Genomic DNA, 22,792 nt, shown 5'->3' with positions numbered 1-22,792 from the left:
CATTCATTCATCGTCTACCGCTTTATCCATTTAAGGGTCGCGGGGGGTCGCTGGAGCCAATCCCAGCTAACATTGGGCGAGAGGCGGGGTACACCCTGGACAGGTCGCCAGCCTATCGCAGGGCCATCTCTTTAACATAGTGACAAAGATAATTTTCTCTCATCAAATGGATTAATCGATCAATCGATTAAATATTTAGAAGTGAGCAAACTTTTACACGGGAAACAAATAGAAGCTAAAAGCAGAAAATGTTTGATGTATTTCAGGATCGGTGACAATTAACCAACGAAGGTTCAGGTTGTCATGAGTTCTGAATATGTGAGCAAACCACAGGATGTATGACACGTCTCTTCTTCCTCTCGTATAAACACCAAGCTAAAATATCTCAGATTCAGGAGCTTCGGTCTTGTGCTGGTGATCGTGGAGTGGAGCTGTGGTATCGAGGCCCCACCCACACACGCTCTCCACCAACCGTGTGTCAGTGTCAGCAGTCAATCACGTCTCCTGGCCGTTTTTATATCATCAAATAACTAATGAGAAGCAAAGTGGTCAGAAACATGAACACGTGAACAAACATCAGTGATAAGAACGACCTCACATGACATGGAAGGGGCGGGGCTTATGGTGATGTCATCCACCTTTATATACATTCTATGGAGCCGATAGTGTTTGGACACATCTCAGCCTGAACCTACCTTCATAACTGAGACTTGAGATCAGAACTAACTGGGACCAGAGAGAAAGTTACCGTCACTGGCAGATTGAGTCCTGAGTGAAGTCGTTGGTTTGAGTCCGGTCTCGAACACACATCCTCTTACAGTTGGAGGAAGCCTGAATGCGAAGTGTCCGTCCTCTGCTGCTCCGATTTCTGATCCGGCTCCGAGTCCTGATCTGGCTCCGAGACCTGATCTGGCTCCGGTCCGGTCTCGGCGCCCCCTGCTTTGTGGACTTTGAGGTGTCCGTTGAGTGATCGTTTGGCCTGGAAGCTCTTCCCACAGACCCTGCAGGCGTACGGCTTCTCCCCCGTGTGGATCAGCAGGTGTCTCTTCAGGTCCACGTCCTGCATGAAGCCTTTGCCACACACCTGACACAGGAAGCGTCTCTCCTTGTTGTGGAAGCGGACGTGAGTGTCCAGGGTCTGTTTCTGGGTGAAGCCCTTCCCACAGAGGCTGCAGGAGAACGCACGCTCTCCAGTGTGTATCTTCAGGTGCGTCTTCAGGTTGCCGCTCTGGTTGAAGGACTTTCCGCAGAAGCGGCAGGGGTAGGGTTTTTCTCCAGTGTGAACCCTCAGGTGCATCAGCAGCGCGGCGTGAGCTGGGAAACACTTCCCGCATATGTCGCAGGTGTTGCTCACATCCCGGTGGGAGCGGAGGTGAGTGGCGAGGCTGGCGGCCGACTCGTACTGGTGTCCGCAGAGTCCGCAGCAGCAGTCCGGGTCCTGCAGGTGAGTCTCTACATGTTTCACAAACAAAGTCTTCCTGCCAAAGGTGTCCCCGCACACTTTGCAGACGTAGGACTGCGACGAGCTGCGGTATCTCCTCGGTTTGTCCTTATGATGAGTGGTCATGTGTCGCCGCAGGCCGTGTTGCTTCCTGAACTCCTGACCACAGATGCTGCAGGTGTGCACCGCCTTGCTGCTGTGCTGCAGCATGTGTCGCTCCAGAGACGTCATGTGACAGAAGGCTCGGTCACACTCTTTACACGGGAAGGGTTTCTCTGCGGCGTGGACGCGCATGTGTGACGTCAAGTTCCCCTTTTGGTTGAACAGCTTGCCGCAGACGTGGCAGCTGTACGGTTTCTCTCCGGTGTGCAGCCGGACGTGCAGCTCCTGGGCCAGAATAGACTGGAAGCTCTTCCCACAGTAGGTGCAGGTTTTACTCATATCTCGGTGCGTCTGCAGGTGAACGCTAAGGTCATCGGCGGAGTCTGAACGCTCGCCACAGTACCCGCAGCGGTGCTCTGGGTCGTTGGCGCAGACCTGCAGGACGTGTTTGAGGAGGAAACCTTTCCCCAGCAGAGATCGTCCACAAACCATACAGTTGAAACTCAGTGGAGTCGCCCGCTTCCGCTCCTTTCTGATGCCGAGTCGCAGTCGGCCTATTTTCTTTTTTCTCGAGCCAAGAGTCCGACACTGTAGAGCCCAGTCGCTGTCGGGATCGCTGTTGCTGTGGACAACAGAGGTGGTCGGAGAGGCAGGTGGGTCGTAGGTGGGGGAGGGGCAGGGAGGCGATGGACACGGAGATGGCAATGACGACGACGAGGGCGACGGCTGTGTTGATGAAGATGGCGATGGCGTGCAGGAAAGATCGCTAACGCTGTCTTCAGGCCGAGTCTGGTCCGGGTTCACAGGCGGCAGCAGCTCTGAGGAGACAACATGTCGTCACACTCGAGAAGAAACTTAACTCACCGTCTTCAATCAGGCTCCACGAATCTACATCCAAGATTAAAGGGAAAGATATTATTTGATAGTTGATATTCTTTGGAGGATCTGGATGAAATACTTCATGTTCATGTTGTAAATATTAATACTCACATCAGACGAACCAGATATTTAAGTTAAGAAAATATTTCAACACTGCAATTTTCTGCCACAACCTCGACCAATGATATCATCCGATATAAGCCTTTTGATAAACAACGCAGAAAAGAATTTGCATTTAGTTTTTTACATTTTACGTAAAATAAATTATGTTTATTTTCTTCATTCAAGTTCTATGAATTACATTTTCTTTTAATAATATGATCAGATAACTGATATACAAAAGAAAAGGCACTCATATTATAAATGTTTATTAAAACGTGAAGTCAGTCTGATAATCGACTGTAGGTGAACAGGAAGTGATCAAGTTTACGATTGAGACCCCGTTCTGTCACTGACAACAGATACTGTACATTTTATTAGAGCTATGATCAATAATATGACATCACACTTGAAACAGTCCGACGTCACCTGTCTTCATCACAGTTTGATCTCATTGGACAAATGAATTCTCTCGATAGTGAACTTCAGCTAAAAACTGTATCCATGGATCTGACGATCAGCAGCTTCAGGTCGATTTGTGGTCTGTGATCGCACCAGGTGAGTCACACCTGCACTCACAGCGGACCACGTGTGATCAGATCATCGTGTTTACGTCACTGACCCTCGCGGCTTTTCTTTTGAAGTTGAACGGAAGTGCTCGCGGTCCTCCGGCTCCAGGCAGCAGGGACTCACCTGCTCGGTGCAGCCTGACTTCGGGCTTCAGCACGGCATCGAGCAGCCTCCTCTGGCGGCAGATCTCCCGCTCGGACCGCTCCACTCGGTCTTCGTACTCCGCCACGGTTTCCTCCAACAGACCGACGATCTCCTCCGCCGCCGCCGTTAGCCGCTCGGTGAGCAGCGCTCTCAGCGCCGGGACTCGAGCCGCTTCTTCTCCTTTCTCCACCTGCAGCAGGAAGTCTTCAGCGGCGGCGCCGATCCGCTCATGTACCGACACTCGCAGCAGCTGCGCGGCGAACATGTTGCTCCTCTTCTGCACCTCGAGGCTCGGAGCGAACAAAGAGAGCGAGCGGGAGGAAACAGAGACACCGAGTTCCGGTCGAAGTGCAGAGTGAACAGCGCCCTCTGCCGGACTGGAGGACAACGACGACGATACACTCATGCGTTGTCAAGTTAAAGTACTAATTCTGCAGAGTAGAAATACTCTGTTACAAGTACAGTCAACATGTGACTCAAGTACAAAAGTATTTATTATTTAAAGAGTCGATTTCGAAAGCAATCTAACTGATGAATCCTAGTTTTAATCCTCGGTGAGCGGGATGAGGAATGTTTGAGTAACTTCATGGTTTGTTCCAGGTGATCTCTCTTTTCAACAAGTGAGACAAGACACGGTCAAACATTTGGTTTGAAAATTATAAGGTGGACTAGAACAATGACAGTGAGACAAACAATTATGGTAAATAAAGTTAGGGTAAATAATAAATTAATGAGAGAGAGGCTTTGTCGGAAACATCCTCCTCAGTCTGAATCTGATGGAGCTCTGAGGACTCACACACTGATGGCTGTTTAATGCATGAGGTTGACACAATACCATTTATTTTAAGCTTAAAAACAAGAATTAAAGAAAAGCGTTCCTTCATACCTCTTTGGATATCACGGTAAACAGGAAAAATGATCCTAGGTAAAAAAAAATATATATATATATTTAAAAAAATATATATATATAATATATTTTTTTATTAGCAACTGGCATAAAACAGTACAGGTACAGAAAAAGTAAAATATTCATCATAACCCTAACTTGAAAATCAAATTGTAGATACTATCAGAAACTAAATCAACGGAGATTGGTTTTTTTTTTGCACCTTCCGATGATAACCTTAATGCACTTATTGTAAGTCGCTTTGGACCATAGCGTCTGCTAAATGAGTGTAATGTAATGTAATGTACTGAAGCTTTGAGGACTCTGCAGCTTTGAGGACTCACCAACACACCGATGTTTTTTTTGCTGATAATTCCAGGTAAATCTTTTGTTGCAATCTCTGCAACTAAATGGTTTCTCACCCGTATGAATCCTCATATGTCGCTGCAGTGTATGCTTATGAGTAAAATTTTGACCACACTCAGAACAACTAAATGGTTTCTCTCCTGTATGAATCATCATATGTGCTTTCAGATGTTCCTTTAGCCTAAATCGTTGACCACACTCAGTGCAAATAAATGGTTTCTCTCCTGTATGAGTCATCATATGTGACTTCAGATGTTCATTAACCCTAAATCCTTGACCACACTCTGAGCAAATAAATGATTTCTCTCCAGTATGAATCCTCATATGTCGCTGCAGGTTTCCCTTAAGCCTAAATCTGTGACCACACTCAGAACATCTAAATGGTTTCTCACCAGTACTACGTCTCATATCACCAGCAGACACTTTACTATTTTTGAGTGTCTTTGAACCTGATAGTTCTCTGGTCTCCTTCCAATCATCACTGTCTTCAGTCTTAGGTTCAGAAGACTCTTCAGTCTGGTCCTCAGGACCTGAGTTCCTGGCTGGTTCTGGTCCTCCACAGTCCTCTCTGTTCTCCTCAGTCTGACTCTGAAGCTTTGAGGACTCCCCAACACACTTATGGTTTTTTTGCTGATAATTCCAGGTAAATCTTTTGTTGCAAACTCTGCAACTAAGTGGTTTCTCTCCTGTATGAATCATCATATGTGACTTCAGATGTTGCTTTAGGCGGAATGTTTTACCACACTCAGAACAACTAAATGGTTTCTCATCAGTATGAATCATCATATGCGCCTTCAGATGTTCCTTTAGCCTAAATCTTTGACCACACTCAGAACAACAAAATTGTTTGTCTCCTGTATGAATCAACATATGTCTTCGCAGGTCTACCTTTTGTCTAAATCTTTGACCACACTCAGAACAACTTAATGGTTTCTCTCCTGTATGAATCATATTATGCCTCTTCAGATCTTCCTTTCGGCTAAATGTTTTACCACACTCAGAACATCTAAATGTTTTCTGACCAGTACTACGTCTTGTATCAACAGCAGACACTTGACTATTTTTGAGTGTCTTTGAACCTGATATTTCTTCAGTCTGGTCCTCAGGACCTGGTTCTAAATGTCCATTAGGACCGAAGTTCCTGGCTGGTTCTAGTCCTCCACAGTCCTCTCCATTCTCCTCAGTATGACTCTGATGAAGCTGTGAGGACTGAGGATTCTCTTCACCTTCTTCACTCTTCACAGTGAACTTCATGATATCAGCTTCCTCCAGCTGTTGAAGCTGCTCTCCCTCCTGACTGCTCCACACTTCCTCCTGCTCCTCTTTAATGTGGGGGGGCTGTGACTCCTCCTGTTCCTCTTTGATGTGGGGGGCCTGTGGCTCCTCCTGTTCCTCTTTAATTTGGGGGGGCTCTAGCTCCTCCTGTTCCTCTTTGATGTGGGGGGGCTCTGGGTCCTCCTGTTCCTTTTTAATGTGGGGGGGCTCTGGCTCCTCTTGCTTCACAGTGGGGCTCCACTGCTGCTGCTGAGGGGGCAACGGTTCTTTACCCACCATCAGCTGCTGGACATCTGCAGAGAACAGGAAACACAAACATGAGGGTACAATGAGCGACCGTCAATGCTGCTTCAACACTGGACGACTGATACAAGTAACGGGGAGTGGCTCTTCTTGTCAATTTGAGGACCACTAGAAGTGAGATCAGTGGTTACTGTGGGAAACATACTTACAAACCCTAAATTTGAATATTTGAATAATTGGAACCTCTGGGGGCGTCAGGGCAACAGCTTTTCATCTGGGACCGGGAGCACTAACTGGTCTTATGCTAAGTCCGTCGTAACTTGACGTTCTAGGTCCAGTCTCAATGTTGAGCCCATAATGGTGTCAATGACCCCATATGGTTTTAATACGATTTCATATATTAAACAAAGAAAACATCAGTGGCTATTTCAACTTGTTGTACAGAAAATCGTGTTAGCAAATAATTTGCTTTGTTTGGAGAGCATGTCCGCAATATTATAATGCTAGACATATCTGAGTGACACTGTGGGGGTGGTCTACTGTCAGTCTGAAGTGGAACTGATCTGTGGAAACCGGAAGTTTCCTTTTAATTTTAATTTGGATTTAATGCTGACAAAAGCTCTTACATGACATTTTCAAAGACTTTACTTTTGAAATCCCACGAGTGACACTTCATATTCATTGATTTTGTTTAATCAAAAGTTCTATATATTTCAGGAACGTTTCTTTTATTGTGAACTCACTTCTTACGGCTGTTACCGTAATGTCTAGTTTATACACGCAACTCAAAACAACGTGAGGTCTCGGCTGCAGGAACTGAACGGTCGTTCGGTGTCGAGCTCTATGATACATCCATGTTGGAGACGCGTCGTCCATCTTTGTTTACATGTTTGTGATGATGAAGGAAAATGTCCCTTAACGTATTAAAATAACATCATGTGAAAGAATGAACTTCCGGGTCAGAGTCACGTGACCAGCCCCAAATCATTCACCTCAGAAACAACGTGTAGTGACGTCAGACCCATTAGCTTAGCAACCGGAGAGCATGTTAGCTAGTTAGCATTAGCTAGTCGACAACAGCTGTCCCCGCTCGCGGTCCTCCGGCTCCAGGCAGCAGGGACTCACCTACTCGGTGCAGCCTGACTTCGGGCTTCAGCACGGCATCGAGCAGCCTCCTCTGGCGGCAGATCTCCCGCTCGGACCGCTCCACTCGGTCTTCGTACTCCGCCACGGTTTCCTCCAACAGACCGACGATCTCCTCCGCCGCCGCCGTTAGCCGCTCGGTGAGCAGCGCTCTCAGCGCCGGGACTCGAGCCGCTTCTTCTCCTTTCTCCACCTGCAGCAGGAAGTCTTCAGCGGCGGCGCCGATCCGCTCATGTACCGACACTCGCAGCAGCTGCACGGCGAACATGTTGCTCCTCTTCTGCACCTCGAGGCTCGGAGCGAACATGTTGCTCCTCTTCTGCACCTCGAGGCTCGGAGCGAACATGTTGCTCCTCTTCTGCACCTCGAGGCTCGGAGCGAACATGTTGCTCCTCTTCTGCACCTCGAGGCTCGGTCGAGTTCTTTGGCCACAACAGATAAAAGATCGCAACATGATTGGTTGTAAACTTCTTCTTCTTCGTGGGTTTTAATGGCGGTCGGCTCATTCTGCTCCGGAGTTCTCTTCCCTGTGACAGTGGCCGATATTAAAATGTGGCGGAGAAGAAAAGTTAGTTTGATAGGTACAAACGAATTATATATAAAGTTTTCGTTTGATGTTAACATTAGTGTACAACCATAACCACATGGAACGCAGCATTTAGAAGCTTTAAAAGTGTACATTATGTGAGATGTTACACTGTTGCTCACCCTCTTTGGAATTCCAGGAGACGTGACAACACGCATGCGCCACCGGTGAACCAATGAACGAGCTTATGAACAACAGTGAAACATATTTATTCATCACCAAGTTTGGACACAGTTCACTTCCTTTTTGGTGATCACATTGTTTCTGTGACCAAAGTTGCTGTATTTTGTTGCTCTTATTTTTCCCATGCACAGTTTTTTATTTTCTATGTTTCCTTCTTTTTAAAGCGATTACAAACAGAACACAACTAAGAAACAAGGAGCGTCCTAATGATGCAGCAGCCCTGGATTGTTTTTTGTTGTTGCATGGCCTTCCCTCGCTCTCTCATTTCCTGTCGCCTCTCAACTGTTCTTTTCTCTGAATAAAAATCTTCACAATAATCCTTGTAGTGTTGGTACATACACAGGGTGTTTTAACATCAATATGCACATCAGGTTGCCAGTGCAGAAGATAAGGAATCTCTATTTCCTGGGAATCAGAACTTAGTCCAGTGTCTGAGAGTCTGCAGAGGAGGAATCCAGATATTAGCCTGGACCAAGGCTACATGTTAATGTGAGCACACACCTGTTTCATTACATTTTATGTGTATAGCACCAAATCACAACATACATGATCTCAAGGCTCTTTACATAGTGAGAGATACCTTAAAATATCAAAGAGATACACAACAGACACACAATGAGCAGCACTGAAACTGTGGAGATAAAAATAACGACAGTACATTTAATGCTGATGGGGGGGAAAAACTGGGTATAACAATAAGTCTAAGGCCTATAGCAGCAAGAAAATGGATTTATGTTCGACCTTCCCGTCCATGCACACTGCAGCACCCCCCATAATTGACGTCACTTCCTGTGGCCCGCATTGGTATTGTGAAACGTCTTCAATAAAACTACAACCAAGTCCAGTAGCTCCTGATTCAACACCCTTGTGAATATTTATGACCTGGATGAATGAGAATCTCCACAGACATATTGTCAGTGAACAGCATGTCTCCAACGACAAAACCCGACCACTGTGGGACCCTGAGGTAGCGCCATTGGACAGAACATGCTGACAATCAGAGAACTTTCAGCTTGATTTAACATTTTTCCCTGTGAACAATTGGGTCTGTACACTTCAGATACCTTACTGCATGGCTCAGAGTTTACAACGTGGACAAAGGCCACGTCTCCACTGTAACTTGGGCTCGGAGGCTGACATTTTCATATTTTGGAAATGGGGCTGCAGGAGTCTACAGCGTGAATTTCAAGACAATGGGCCTCATGCAGATTTGTTCTTAAATTGTGTGTCAGAGTGATTTAAGAAAACTTTCTGCATTCATCACCTTTTCCGTATGTTGAGATTTCTTTTAAATACGCACATAATTTATGACTGGTCCAGACCTGTTGTAGGAGTCATGTAAATTTTTCAAACCAAGTTTTTTTACTTTTGGTAGTGATGTGAGAAGTATTTAAATTAAATTAAATTCAGATGACAATATATAAATTTCACCTCATTATGTTGTCATTATTATGTTTAATTCTGAAATTCAAATTATTGTATAATTTAACATGTATTCATGTTCCTGGTAAATGTTTTTGCGCAATGGTCAGGGGAGTGCACATCTTTGGCAGTTGGTGTTATACATAGTTATTAGCTTGATATATCAGTTGTTTATTGACGCCATCAAAGCTATTTCAAGATAATTTACCTTATAATTCACTCCAATTAACTTGTGACATCTTTAGTTAACCCGCTGATGAGACAGATGGGTTCTTACGAGCGTCATACTGTATGCTTGCTCGTGCAGTGGGGACAAAATGAGACTTCCTCCTTGTGGATGCAGAAACTTGGCCCCGCCCCCAAGACCATTTATCAAGTCAGCATACCTGCCTGACCACTTTGGGACCCTTTATATTGCTGCTGGAAATAACATTGTCACGTTGACTATTACTCCAATGGTAAGTACACCCAACTCAAACCTTGTCCAAAAAGACAAAACTCTGCAACCGAATAATTTCTTCACTGTGTGGTCTGACGTGTTGTCAGATTTCTTCTTTGTTAATCTTTTACCACAAAACTGAGCTAAATGGTTTCTCCCCTGTATGACTCCTCATATGTCTCTTCAGATTTTTCATTTGGGTATATATTTTACCACAGTCAGGGCAACTAAATGGTGTCTCTCCTGTATGAAATCTCACATGTGACTTAAGCTGTTCACTTAGCCTAAATCTTTGACCACACTCAGAGCAGTTAAATGGTTTCTCGCCTGTATGAATCATCATATGTCTTTGCAGGTCTACCTTTAGCCTGAATCTGTGACCGCACACAGAGCAACTAAATGGTTTCTCTTCTGTATGAATCTTCATATGTCTCAGCAGGTTTTCCTTTAGCCTAAATCTGTTACCACACACAGAGCAAATAAATGGTTTCTCTCCTGTATGAATCATCATATGGCTCAGCAGGACCCCCTTTCGTCTAAATCTTTTACCACACTCAGAACAACTAAATGGTTTCTCTTTTGTATCTCCCGTATGAATCCTCATATGTCTCAGCAGGTTTCCCTTGAGGCTAAATCTGTTACCACATTCAGAGCAACTAAATGGCTTCTCTCCTGTATGAATCAATTTATGCCGCTTCAAATCTTCTGTTTGACGAAATGTTTTACCACATTCAGAACAACTAAATTGTTTCTGTCCTCTATGAATCCTCATATGCTGCTGCAGCGTTTTCTTCTGACTAAATGTTTTACCACACGCAGAGCAACTACATTTTTTTGTGTTTAAACCGGACTGAGGTTCTCTGGTCTCCTCCCATTCTTCACTGTCATCAGTCTCAGGTTCGGAACAGTCTTCCGTTTGGTCCTCAGGAACTGAGTTCCTTGCTGGTTCTGGTCCTCCACAGTCCTCTCTGTTCTTCTCAGTCTGAGATTGATGAAGCTGTGAGGACTGAGGTATCTCTTCATCTTCTTCACTCTTCACAGTCACCTTGATGATATCAGCCTCCTCCAGCCATTGAAGCTGCTCTCTATCCTGACTGCTCCACAGTTCCTCCTGCTCCACTTTAAGGTGGGGGGGCTCTGGCTCCTCCTGCTTCATACTGGGCCTCCACTGCTGCTGCTCAGGGGGAAACTCTTCTTCACCCACCATCACCTGCTGGACGCCTGCATGGGAGAGGAGAGAAGCTTAAAGGAGAACTCTGCACTTTTCAGTAGTTGGGGAGAAAAACTGCACATGTGAAAAAGTAAAAATCCTAGGTTTAATTTAGGTTTAAAAGTCCCGATCACACATTTGTTAGTGACACTGAGATGATCTATTATCAATGTTAACTGAAATTAGTCTGTAGAAAGCTCTTAATAGCAACCTGAAAATCAGTGGAAATACAGCTTATACGGAATTTTGAGGGCTTTAAATCTACTGCCTGAAATAGTACTGGTCTGTGGCAACAGTAAGTTCCCTTTTAATTCAAATCTGTAGAGAATTGGGACAATAGCTCATCCAGGACATTTTCTAAGGGCTCCAACATCAGAACATCCCGAAACTGTCTGAGTGACACTTCATATTCATTGATTTTGTTGTTTAATCTCTGAATTTCCATATATTTCTGGAACGTTTCATTTATTATGAAATCACTTCTTAAGGATGTTACCGTAATGTCTAGTATATACACGCAACTCAAAACTACGTGACGGCTCGACTTCAGTAACTGAACCGCGCCGCCATTTTGTTTCGGCGGCCGTTCGGTATCCAGCTCTATGTTCTTCTGTGAAATGTCACTTAACGTATTAAAATAAGATCATGTGAAAGGATGAACTTCCGGGTCAGAGTCATGTGATCAGCCCCAAATCATTCACCTCAGAAACAACGTGTAGTGACGTCAGACCCATTAGCTTAGCAGCCGGAGAGCATGTTCGCTAGTTAGCATTAGCTAGTCGACAACAGCCGTCCCCGCTCGCGGTCCTCCGGCTCCAGGCAGCAGGGACTCACCTGCTCGGTGCAGCCTGACTTCGGGCTTCAGCACGGCATCGAGCAGCCTCCTCTGGCGGCAGATCTCCCGCTCGGACCGCTCCACTCGGTCTTCGTACTCCGCCACGGTTTCCTCCAACAGACCGACGATCTCCTCCGCCGCCGCCGTTAGCCGCTCGGTGAGCAGCGCTCTCAGCGCCGGGACTCGAGCCGCTTCTTCTCCTTTCTCCACCTGCAGCAGGAAGTCTTCAGCTGGTGCTGGTGGGTCGCTCGATGCCCAGTGCCGACGCACGTCTCGTGTTTATGAAGCAGTTCTCCGGAGCCCCGCTGGAAGTGACGCTGTCACGTGACCTATGGAAATGTAGCCTCTCACTGACACGTCATGCAGATTCAAAAAACAAGGCGTGTCAATCGCAGACCTGTATCCGGTTAATTGAATGTTATTATTATGAGTCATGCCTTAATATTGTGAACTGAAATGTCTAGATTTTGTCTCGTTGTCCTTGTATTGTATTTGTATCTTTTTTAATTTTATTCTCTGCTTATATGGACCTACTGTATGTGTCCGAAATAAAGATTAATAATAATAACAATAATAATAATACACACGTCTCCACTGTAACTTGGGCTCGGAGGCTGACATTTTCATATATTATCGCCCAAAAGATATGAGCCTTTAAAGGTCCCATACTGTCACCTTTCTGCTGTTTTTATTTAAATAATGATATCCTTAACATTTGTTTCATTTAGTACAAAAAAAATCTCAATATGGTTTTATAGCTGTTTTTAAGGAGGTCTGCAAAGAAACAGGTCAACTTTTGCCTCTTTAATTAATATGTTATGAGCCACCTTCGTGTTCAGAGCGTCTCTGACCATGCTGTCCAGGAGCGAGGCAAATTCTGCCCTGGAGAGCTATCTCCCTGCTCCCCGAATACGCCAAATTCATCGGTCACCGGTGTCGGCCATCGAGGTGGAATACGCCAGAGCGGCCTACTGAGCTGTTGCTGTGCCAGAGACTCCGGCCACACCTTCACCGCTGCGGAGCCGACTGTGGGCCACTAAGGCCAGAACATGTGATTTGTCTAAGGTTGTCACGATACCGAAATTTTAAAACTTGGATACAATATTAGTATAAGAAAAACAATACTCAATATTATGGTAGAAAGAAAGAAAGATTTTTTTTTTATTAACAAAAGCACAGGTACAGAAAAAGTAAAATACTGATCAAATGACAACATTATTAATACCCTTCTTCAATGTTTTCCCTGCTTCAATGAATAATAAAGATCTAATGAAATAAAAGTATAACTAACATGGGGCATTCCTCTGCAGACTTAAGTAACTCACATTTAATACTTTACGTAGATCTTCCTCACTATGACTGCAGTTTTGCATTTACTTGTACGTCAAGAAAACATAGTATTTTTACAGTGTGGTATTAGTACTTTTACTGACTGTCTCCCCTCGATCTGTGTATGTGACGCAGTCCAGCGGCGAGTTTGATATTTTTTTCCGTTTAAACCAAACTGAGGTTCTCTGGTCTCATTCTAATTGTCACTGTCTTCAATCTGGTCCTCAGGACCTGGTTCCAGAAGTCCATCAGGACTCAAGTTCCTGGCTGGTTCTGGTCCTCCACAGTCTGGGGAGAACCAGAACTCTAAAGCCTTGAGGACTCTGAAGCTTTGAAGACTCACTAACACACAGATGATTTTTTACCTGAGATTTCCAGGTAAATCTTTTCTTGCAAACTGTGCAACTAAATGGTTTCTCTCCTGTATGAATTCTCATATGTTTCTGGCGGTTTCCATTTTGCCTAAATCCTTTACCACACTCAGAGCAACTAAACGGTTTCTCTTCTGTATGAGTCTTCATATGTTGCTGCAGGTGTCTCTTTTCCCTAAATCTTTGATCACACTCAGAACAACTAAAAGGTTTCTCTCCTGTATGAATCATCATATGTGACTTAAGGTCATGCTTTCGTATAAATCCTTTACCACATTCAGAACAACTAAAAGGTTTCTCTCCAGGATGAATCCTCATATGCCTGTTCAGCGTTTCCTTATGTCTAAATCGTTGACCACACTCAGAACAACTATGGAGTTTATCACCAGTACTACGTTTAATATCACCAGTCACTTTATTATTTTTGAGTGTCTTTGAACCTGATGGTTCTCTGGTCTCCTTCCAGGCATCACTGTCTTCAGTCTTAGGTTTAGAAGAGTCTTCAGTCTGGTCCTCAGCACCTGGTTCTAAATGATCCTCAGGACCTGAGTTCCTGGCTGGTTCTAGTCCTCCACAGTCCTCTCTGATCTCCTCAGTCTGACTCTCATGAAGCTGTGAGGACTGAGGTTTCTCTTCATCTTCTTCACTCTTCACCGTGAACACGATGATATCAGCCTCCTCCAGCCCTTGAAGCTGCTCTGCCTCCTGACTGCTCCACACTTCCTCCTGCTCCTCTTTAATGTGGGGGGGCTCTGGCTCCTCTTTAATGTGGGGGGGCTCAGGCTCCTCCTGTTCCTCTTTGATGTGGGGGGGCTCAGGCTCCTCCTGTTCCTCTTTGATGTGGGGGGGCTCAGGCTCCTCCTGTTCCTCTTTAATGTGGGGGGGCTCTGACTCCTCCTGCTTCACACTGGGGCTCCACTGCTGCTGCTCAGGGGGCATCTCTTCTTTACCCACCATCAGCTGCTGGACATCTGCAGAGAACAGGAAATACAAACGTCAGGGAGCAATGGGCGACCGTCAGTGCTGCTTCAACACTGGACTGATACAAGATAACGGGGAGGGGCTTTTCTTGTCAACCTGAGGACCCATAGAAGTGAGATCAGTGGTTACTGTTGCAAACTTACTAACCAAGCCTAAATTTTAATAGTTTAATACAGCATGTAATAATTGGCCAGTCTCATTGTTAAGCCTGTTGCACCAACTTGTAATATTACACCGGGTCAGAAGCAGAAGTAAAGTCAAATTCTAAGCCGGTAAAAGTAGATAAATTAGTGAAGCAGTGGACAACTTCATGTACTGAGCAAAGGTGGTCTCTCTTTTTCTCTCACAGTCCAAACGGTGCGAGGGGAGGCGTTTAGAAACAACTGATTACTTATTTTTTCTTTCTTTGTCTGTTCTGTCTTTTCCCGTAGTTACTGGAAAAATGTCAACAATTTTAAATTATGATTCTTTTTTTAAGCTTTGAGGCCAAGAAACGAACGTGTGAGAGATGGCATGTGTGGCAATGCAAAATTAAATATATTATTAATTTCTGGTTCAGCGATCGCTCTGACCATCATCAGTCTCAGGATCATTGTCTATCGTCTCTAAATTGGGATGAACCCTAAACACTGTGGTAAATAACACACAGAAACTTCTCCTCTATCTTGAATCGCTGCAGCTATTATCAACAGACAGACTGTAACCTGCAATGCAAATTCACCACACACACACGGACTGACTATAAACATGGGAAAGATAATGGAAAGAATTGTAACAGCAATATAAAAGATAAGCAGCCCTCAGTGACACTCTGATGTGGGCTTTTAAAATGAAAGCGCTCAAAATGTCTGGTTGCTTTAAAGTGAAAACTTCCAGTTTCCATAGACATACTTCAGTTTCGATCGAGATTAGAACACTACAGCGAATATCAGGACATTGTGACGAAACATAAAATTAAAGCTCTGACAATGTCATCTTTGAGGGATGTAGTTCTTCATGTCCACATCATAATATCCTGATATTGTCTAAGCGACACTGGGGGGGGGTCTTGGAACAGCAGAACATCCTGAGTCACACTTCAAATGCATTGATTTAGTTTAATCACTTAACTTCTGAATATTTCAGGAACGTTTCTTTTATTATGAAATCACTTCTTACGGCCGTTACCGTAATGTCTAGTTTATACACGCAAATAAAAACAACGTGAGGTCTCGACTGCAGGAACTGAACGGTCGAACGGTGTCGAGCTCTATGATACATCCATGTTGGAGACGCGTCGTCCATCTTTGTTTACATGTTTGTGATAATGAAGGAAAATGCCACTTAACGTATTAAAATAACATCATGTGAAAGAATGAACTTCCGGGTCAGAGTCACGTGATCAGCCCCAAATCATTCACTTCGAAAACAACGTGTAGTGACGTCAGAGCCACTAGCTTAGCAGCCGGAGAGCATGTTAGCTAGTTAGCATTAGCTAGTCGACAACAGCCGTCCCCGCTCGCGGTCCTCCGGCTCCAGGCAGCAGGGACTCACCTGCTCGGTGCAGCCTGACTTCGGGCTTCAGCACGGCATCGAGCAGCCTCCTCTGGCGGCAGATCTCCCGCTCGGACCGCTCCACTCGGTCTTCGTACTCCGCCACGCTTTCCTCCAACAGACCGACGATCTCCTCCGCCGCCGCCGTTAGCCGCTCGGTGAGCAGCGCTCTCAGCGCCGGGACTCGAGCCGCTTCTTCTCCTTTCTCCACCTGCAGCAGGAAGTCTTCAGCGGCGGCGCCGATCCGCTCATGTACCGACACTCGCAGCAGCTGCACGGCGAACATGTTGCTCCTCTTCTGCACCTCGAGGCTCGGAGCGAACATGTTGCTCCTCTTCTGCACCTCGAGGCTCGGAGCGAACAAAGAGAGCGAGCGGGAGGAAACAGAGACACCGAGTTCCGGGTCGAAGCGCAGAGCGAACAGCGCCCTCTGCCGGACTGGAGGACAACGACGACTATAAGCTCACGCCACAAAGTAAATATCAATTCATTGCCAGCCAGAACTCCCAAATAATAATACTACCAAAAATAACGCTTCTAGCACATTAAGCAGAGCCTTATTAAACGTCAGTTCTCGGGCAGGGAAAACATTCCTAATCAATGTTTTTTTAACTGAAACCTGGTCAGACCAATCGAGTCAATCCCTCTCAACTTAAGTTTTATGATCGAAGCTACAATACATAAGAATAGAGGTGCATGGAGTTGCCAAATTGTTTGATTATTCCCTCCAATGCAAACAGATATCCCATGGAAATTACGATTCTTTTGAATATGTGGCTCTTCAACTGAACTTTGCGTCATGTGATCTCATAGCACGAAAAAGTTGCGTCACGTGTGGTGTGAACTAGAGATGTAAGGGGATGACATTTTAACATCACTGTTATAGTGACCAAAATTATCAGCGTTATCAGTATTATACACGGCATGCCCCCCCCCCCCCACACACACACTCTTTTGTTAGCATTAGTACAAATCCACATAGGATCACGAGAGGAGTCACGAGAGGGGATTGCACTATTCCATTTAGGAAAAGTGCCTTTAGTCAGTCAGCCTTTTCTGTCACAGCCTTAAAAGAAAGGAACAACATCCCAACATGTATCAGTGACCTTAAAGGGATAGTGCAGTGATTTTTCAAGCTGTTGCGCAGTACAATTTCCGAAGTGTTTACTACCATAGATGCACAAGCTTTACATAGATAACTTATCATTTTGGGGAGAGGGTCCAGTCATTCAGCCAGTGCGACCGGTCCCTTCCTGCTGAAGGACAGAGTCCCTTGAAACAAACTCACAACCCTGTCCAAGGTTCCAAAGTCCATTCATAGTCCTTGTTCAATGTCAGCAGAGTGAGTAAAAGAACTCTAAAGTCCAAATTATCACCCAGTCTTTTTGGAAGTGTTTATTCTCTTATAGTTTGATTTCTCTCATTCTTGGCTGAAGATTTCTTGAAATCTTTTTAGCGCTGTTTGTTTGCTCACGTACTCCTGTCTCTTGATGGATGATCCAGAGGAGCTCAACTGATTTACAACCACCCCGATCACAACAATCTTTCTGTTGCTTCACTTCATATACATTTCCACTCTCTCTCTTCTCTCATCTCTTTATACACAGACTGCATGTTTTTTGTGTGTGTTAACATAATCAAGTGTGTGTGTGCTGGTTACTTTTTTTGTGTGCTGGCCATTTTGGCCAAGTCTGAACATTACTTGAGGGTACGACCATATGGTTCCTGTTTCACATTACCTTTTTCAACAGTGTTACTGTAAAAGCCTCAGCTCAGCTATAGTTCAACCCAATTTCAACAACTTTTTTTGGATTACATTATGACAAGATTAAAATAGCAGAGCAGGGATCACATAGTATTTGATCAGATTTAATCACAACATTCACATTTATTGAAATATGGCATCAAATAGACTGAATGTGTCCAACGAGACAAAGAGAAGAAGATCAGATGAGGACATCGCAGTCCGAGCTGGTGAGACGAGAGGCTGTAGAAGGTGAGAGGAGACGAGCTGATCCCACAACACGTTTCTGCACAGAGCAGGACAGTTTGGACTCAGATTTGCTCGTGTGCAGGGACAGAAACGCTGGACGATGTTCCGTGAGCCCGAATGATTGAGTTCAGGTAGATGGGCGATTTACTATTTTATTCTACAGACAGTGATGAATTGCTCAGGGAGATTGTTTTATAATGGCTTATGCTACTGTCAGGAGGATACATATAGAAAAACATTTTGTCACCACACGTCAGCCAGATATCTAGCAGGCTAAATATCTGGACACGTCAGCGAACCAATCTCCTGTAGTGTGAGCTGTGATGAGACTGGCGGTGAGTGCGTCGATCGGGAAACCCGGAGGAGGAACTGTAGCACAACACTCTTCATCCATATTCTCTGCCTTTTCTGAGTTTCTGAATAAATCAAAGCGCAGACTATTCAATTTGTTTGTGTCTGTTGTGTTGTGCATTTTCACTGGAACAGATAATGTGAAACCTCAAACTGCTTTATTGCCGAACCACATACATACTCAGAACAGCTAAATGGTTTCACTTCTGTATGAATCATCATATGTGTCTGCAGGTGTTTCTTTATCCTAAATGTTTTACCACACTCAGAACAACTAAATGGTTTCTCTCCTGTATGAATCATCATATGTCGTTGCAGGGTTCCCTTTACCCTAAATCTTTTACCACACTCAGAACAACTAATTGGTTTCTCTCCTGTATGAATCATCATATGTTTCTGCAGGTGACTATTTAGCCTAAATGCTTGACCACACTCAGAACAACTAAATGGTTTCTCTCCTGTATGAATCATCATATGTCGTTGCAGGTTTCCATTTAACCTAAATCTTTTACCACACTCAGAACAACTTAAAGGTTTCTCTCCTGTATGAATCATCATATGGGGCTGGAGGTTTCTCTTTTGCTTAAATGTTTGACCACACTCAGAACAGCTAAATGGTTTCACTTCTGGATGAATCATCATATGTGTCTGCAGGTGTTTCTTTATCCTAAATGTTTTACCACACTCAGAACAACTAAATGGTTTCTCTCCTGTATGAATCATCATATGTCGTTGCAGGGTTCCCTTTACCCTAAATCTTTTACCACACTCAGAACAACTAATTGGTTTCTCTCCTGTATGAATCATCATATGTTTCTGCAGGTGACTATTTAGCCTAAATGCTTGACCACACTCAGAACAACTAAATGGTTTCTCTCCTGTATGAATCATCATATGTTGTTGCAGGGTTCCTTTTACCCTAAATCTTTTACCACACTCAGAACAACTACATGGTTTCACTTCTGTATGAGTCATCATATGTGTCTGCATGTGTTTCTTTATCCTAAATGTTTGACCACACTCAGAACAACTAAATGGTTTCTCACCTGTATGAATCATCAAATGTTGCTGCAGCGTGCGCCTATGTCTAAATCTTTGACCACACTCCGAACAACTCAATGATTTCTCACCTGTATGAATCATCATATGTTGCTGCAGTGTTTGCTTATGTCTAAATCTTTGACCACACTCAGAACAACTAAATGATTTCTCACCTGTATGAATCATCATATGTTTCTGCAGCGTTTGCTTATGTCTAAATCTGTGACCACATTCAGAACAACTTAATGATTTCTCTCCTGAATGAATCAACATATGTCTGTTCAGCGTTTCCTTTTGTCTAAATCTTTGACCACACTCAGAACACCTAAATGGTTTCCCACCAGTATTGCATCTCATATCACCAGCAGACACTTTACTATTTTTTAGTGTCTTTGAACCTGATGGTTCTCTGGTCTCCTTCCAGGCATCACTGTCTTCAGTCTTACGTTTAGAAGAGTCTTCAATCCAGTCCTCAGGACCTGGTTCTAAATGTCCTGCAGGACCTGAGTTCCTGGCTGGTTCTGGTCCTCCACAGCCCTCTCTGTTCTCCTCAGTCAGTCTCTGATGAAGCTGTGAGGACTGAGGTTTCTCTTCAACTTCTTCACTCTTCACAATGAACTTAATGATATCAGCCTCCTCCAGCGATTGAAGCTGCTCTCCCTCCTGACTGCTCCACACTTCCTCCTGCTCCTCTTTAATGTGGGTGTGCTCTGGCTCCTCCTGCTCCTCCTTAATGTGGGTGTGCTCTGGCTCCTCCTGCTTCACACTGGGGCTCCACTGCTGCTGCTCAGGGGGCAACTCTTCTTCAACCACCATCAGCTGCGGGACGTCTGCAGGGTAGAGGAGAGAAGCTTAAAGGATGGAACTTATCTGGATAGTTTGGTGATACACTCTACTGTTGTCTGTTGAGCAATATTTCAGTAGTGGCTGTATTATAACCAGTGTTTCCCCTAGGATGGAGTTGTAGCAGCGGAGTCGAAGCTTGCATGTTTCTCGTACTGTACTTAGAACATTGTTGAACACTGAACAGCACTATTTTGAACAATGATGTGTGTTGAGTGATTGGACTAACATAGGGCCCATCTTAGGAAGATTGAACACAACTCAATATTTACAGTCAGACTGTCACCTAAAACACTTGGACTCTACTGTTGTAAAGGGTTGGTCTCTCACTATGAACGGGTCACAGCGAGATGGAACTCATTCACCCTCTCCTCAGTCATCCTCCACCCCAGGGGCTTTACTTTCACTAAATGTTACGAAAGACATACACTTGGAGGTCAAAAACGTGGAGAGATTGCTAGGGTTGGGAAACCGTTGTGAATGAGCCAGAGTTGGGAGTTTCAGACATAGTTGATAGTGATGACAGTACAGAGGTGAGCCAAGGAAGCGAGAGAATGAGGGAGAAAACAGGAAATGGTTAAAAGAAAATCAGTGGTATTGCAGCTTATGGGGGAGGAACTAAGGAGATAGCTCTGGAAAATTTTACGTACAAGATCATTTTGAGATTTGGTGAGGGGCGTGGATTTTTTCAATGAGTCTGGTGAACTTGACCGTTTTGAGAAACAGAGCAGGCAGACAGACAGGATGAAAGAAATTTAAAGTAGTAAAGGTGGTGGAAATCTTGATTTCCTTAAGAAATGAACAAATAAATCATTCTAAAATAGCAAGTTTGTCTACATGTCACATTTAATTGAAACAAAGTCAAGAGTACAAACAGAGTCTATTCAGCTGGTTCAGAGCTCATTTCACCATGGAATGGTTCAGAGGTCTGACCCAGACGATACAGAAAAGACATCTTAAATAGCCAGGCCAAGGCGGCCGGGGTCAACAAGATTGTTGGCCCAATCATCTCTCTGACTCCTTCTTCCTGGCCCAAATGTCTTACTACCCCTAATAAACCAGCTGTTCATTAACTCCTTGTAAACCAGACTTCCCGCATCTGAATTTCTACAACAGGCTCAGCTAATTATTACTTATTACAGTCTTTGCCATATACCAGAAACACAATTCAAACAGAATATATGTTAATACATGATGGGGGGGGTAAATCAACCTGAAAGGGGGAAGTAAGATAACGTATGAAGATGCTGTTAAGATGAGTCAGAGAGGAGGACTGGACGAAAGAAGCAGAGCAGCAAAACAACCCACAACAGAACCACTTCAGGCAAATGAGGAGAAAGTAAAGGTCGACATAAAGGGTAGTGAATTCTGCAAGTGGAGGTTAAATCTAAAACAGAAAGAATTGACATATTTTTAAAAGCAGCAGCTCATCTTCTTGATATTGGTGGGCTGACGTGAGGAATGAACCCAGTGGTCAAGCACGTCAAGAGCAGTCGTGGGGGGTTGGTTAGTTATAATGGTGGAATTGCCACAATGGAATGCTAGAAGTTTAATGAATTACCCAGTTAACAAGATGCCACCTGTGTGCAGGAAACATGGTTGAAACCAAATGTGGATTTTAGAATAGTTGGTTAAGCTTCTCTGTTGAAGAGAAGTTGCAGGGCCGAGACTTTACTCGCCGGGCACGGGAGGTTTTTATTCATCTGCAAGGACATAAAGATTTCAACAACGTCATGTGAAAGAATGAACATCCGGGTCCGAGTCACGTGACCAGTCCCAAATCATTCACTCAGTAACAACGTGTAGTGACGTCAGAGCCATTAGCTTAGCGACCGGAGTATTCTTCATTTCTAGTGATATTTGACTGACGGTCTGTGTTCTGCACACGAGCTCCTGCTGTGGTTGTTTCTGTTGTGGACCGTTTGAAACAAATTGTTTTCAAAAGGGGTTAGCTAGTTAGCATTAGCTAGTCGACAACAGCCGTCCCCGCTCGCGGTCCTCCGGCTCCAGGCAGCAGGGACTCACCTGCTCGGTGCAGCCTGACTTCGGGCTTCAGCACGGCATCGAGCAGCCTCCTCTGGCGGCAGATCTCCCGCTCGGACCGCTCCACTCGGTCTTCGTACTCCGCCACGGTTTCCTCCAACAGACCGACGATCTCCTCCGCCGCCGCCGTTAGCCGCTCGGTGAGCAGCGCTCTCAGCGCCGGGACTCGAGCCGCTTCTTCTCCTTTCTCCACCTGCAGCAGGAAGTCTTCAGCGGCGGCGCCGATCCGCTCATGTACCGACACTCGCAGCAGCTGCGCGGCGAACATGTTGCTCCTCTTCTGCAACTCATCTTCTTCCTCTTCCGCTTTCTTCTTCTTCTTCTCTCTGTTTAATCGCGAACCACCGTGTTAAGGTGAATACCGCCACCTACTGTACCGGAGTGGGACACCAGGCTTCCTTCACTTCAGGTTACATTCTTTGGTAGAAACCACTATATTTGATGATCTAACCCGGAATCTTTAAGATAAATAATAATCACCCTG

General features: G+C 44.8%; 2 protein-coding genes across 15 annotated transcripts; both read right to left on the bottom strand.

Annotated features, from left to right (window-relative positions):
• Positions 1 to 7,789, bottom strand: LOC118291793 (zinc finger protein ZFP2-like). The gene is made up of 3 exons (XM_047330118.1): positions 7,474 to 7,789; positions 3,215 to 3,518; positions 1 to 2,361 (listed from the first exon to the last, which is right to left on the bottom strand). Exons 1-3 carry the CDS (start codon positions 7,600 to 7,602, stop codon positions 815 to 817), a joined length of 1,980 nt encoding a protein of 659 aa, XP_047186074.1. The 5' UTR covers positions 7,603 to 7,789; the 3' UTR covers positions 1 to 814.
• LOC118291787 (gastrula zinc finger protein XlCGF57.1) lies at positions 4,155 to 22,619 on the bottom strand. 14 transcript variants are annotated; one of them, XM_047330115.1, is made up of 4 exons: positions 16,381 to 16,511; positions 16,239 to 16,341; positions 11,823 to 12,023; positions 4,155 to 6,055 (listed from the first exon to the last, which is right to left on the bottom strand). In XM_047330115.1, exons 2-4 carry the CDS (start codon positions 16,321 to 16,323, stop codon positions 4,401 to 4,403), a joined length of 1,941 nt encoding a protein of 646 aa, XP_047186071.1. In that variant the 5' UTR covers positions 16,324 to 16,341; positions 16,381 to 16,511; the 3' UTR covers positions 4,155 to 4,400. The 14 variants fall into 14 exon arrangements, with proteins under 14 accessions (XP_047186071.1, XP_047186068.1, XP_047186069.1 ...); XM_047330112.1 differs by having other exon boundaries at positions 11,823 to 12,033; positions 16,249 to 16,341; positions 16,381 to 16,508; XM_047330113.1 differs by lacking the exons at positions 16,239 to 16,341; positions 16,381 to 16,511 and adding an exon at positions 22,492 to 22,612.
• Between the last annotated feature and the right edge of the window lie 173 nt (positions 22,620 to 22,792).

Source organism: Scophthalmus maximus, chromosome 22, assembly GCF_022379125.1.
Source record: "Scophthalmus maximus strain ysfricsl-2021 chromosome 22, ASM2237912v1, whole genome shotgun sequence".
Lineage (NCBI taxonomy): Eukaryota > Metazoa > Chordata > Actinopteri > Pleuronectiformes > Scophthalmidae > Scophthalmus > Scophthalmus maximus.
Note: the sequence above shows the minus strand (reverse complement) of the source record. Positions and strands in the feature narration are given on the sequence as shown.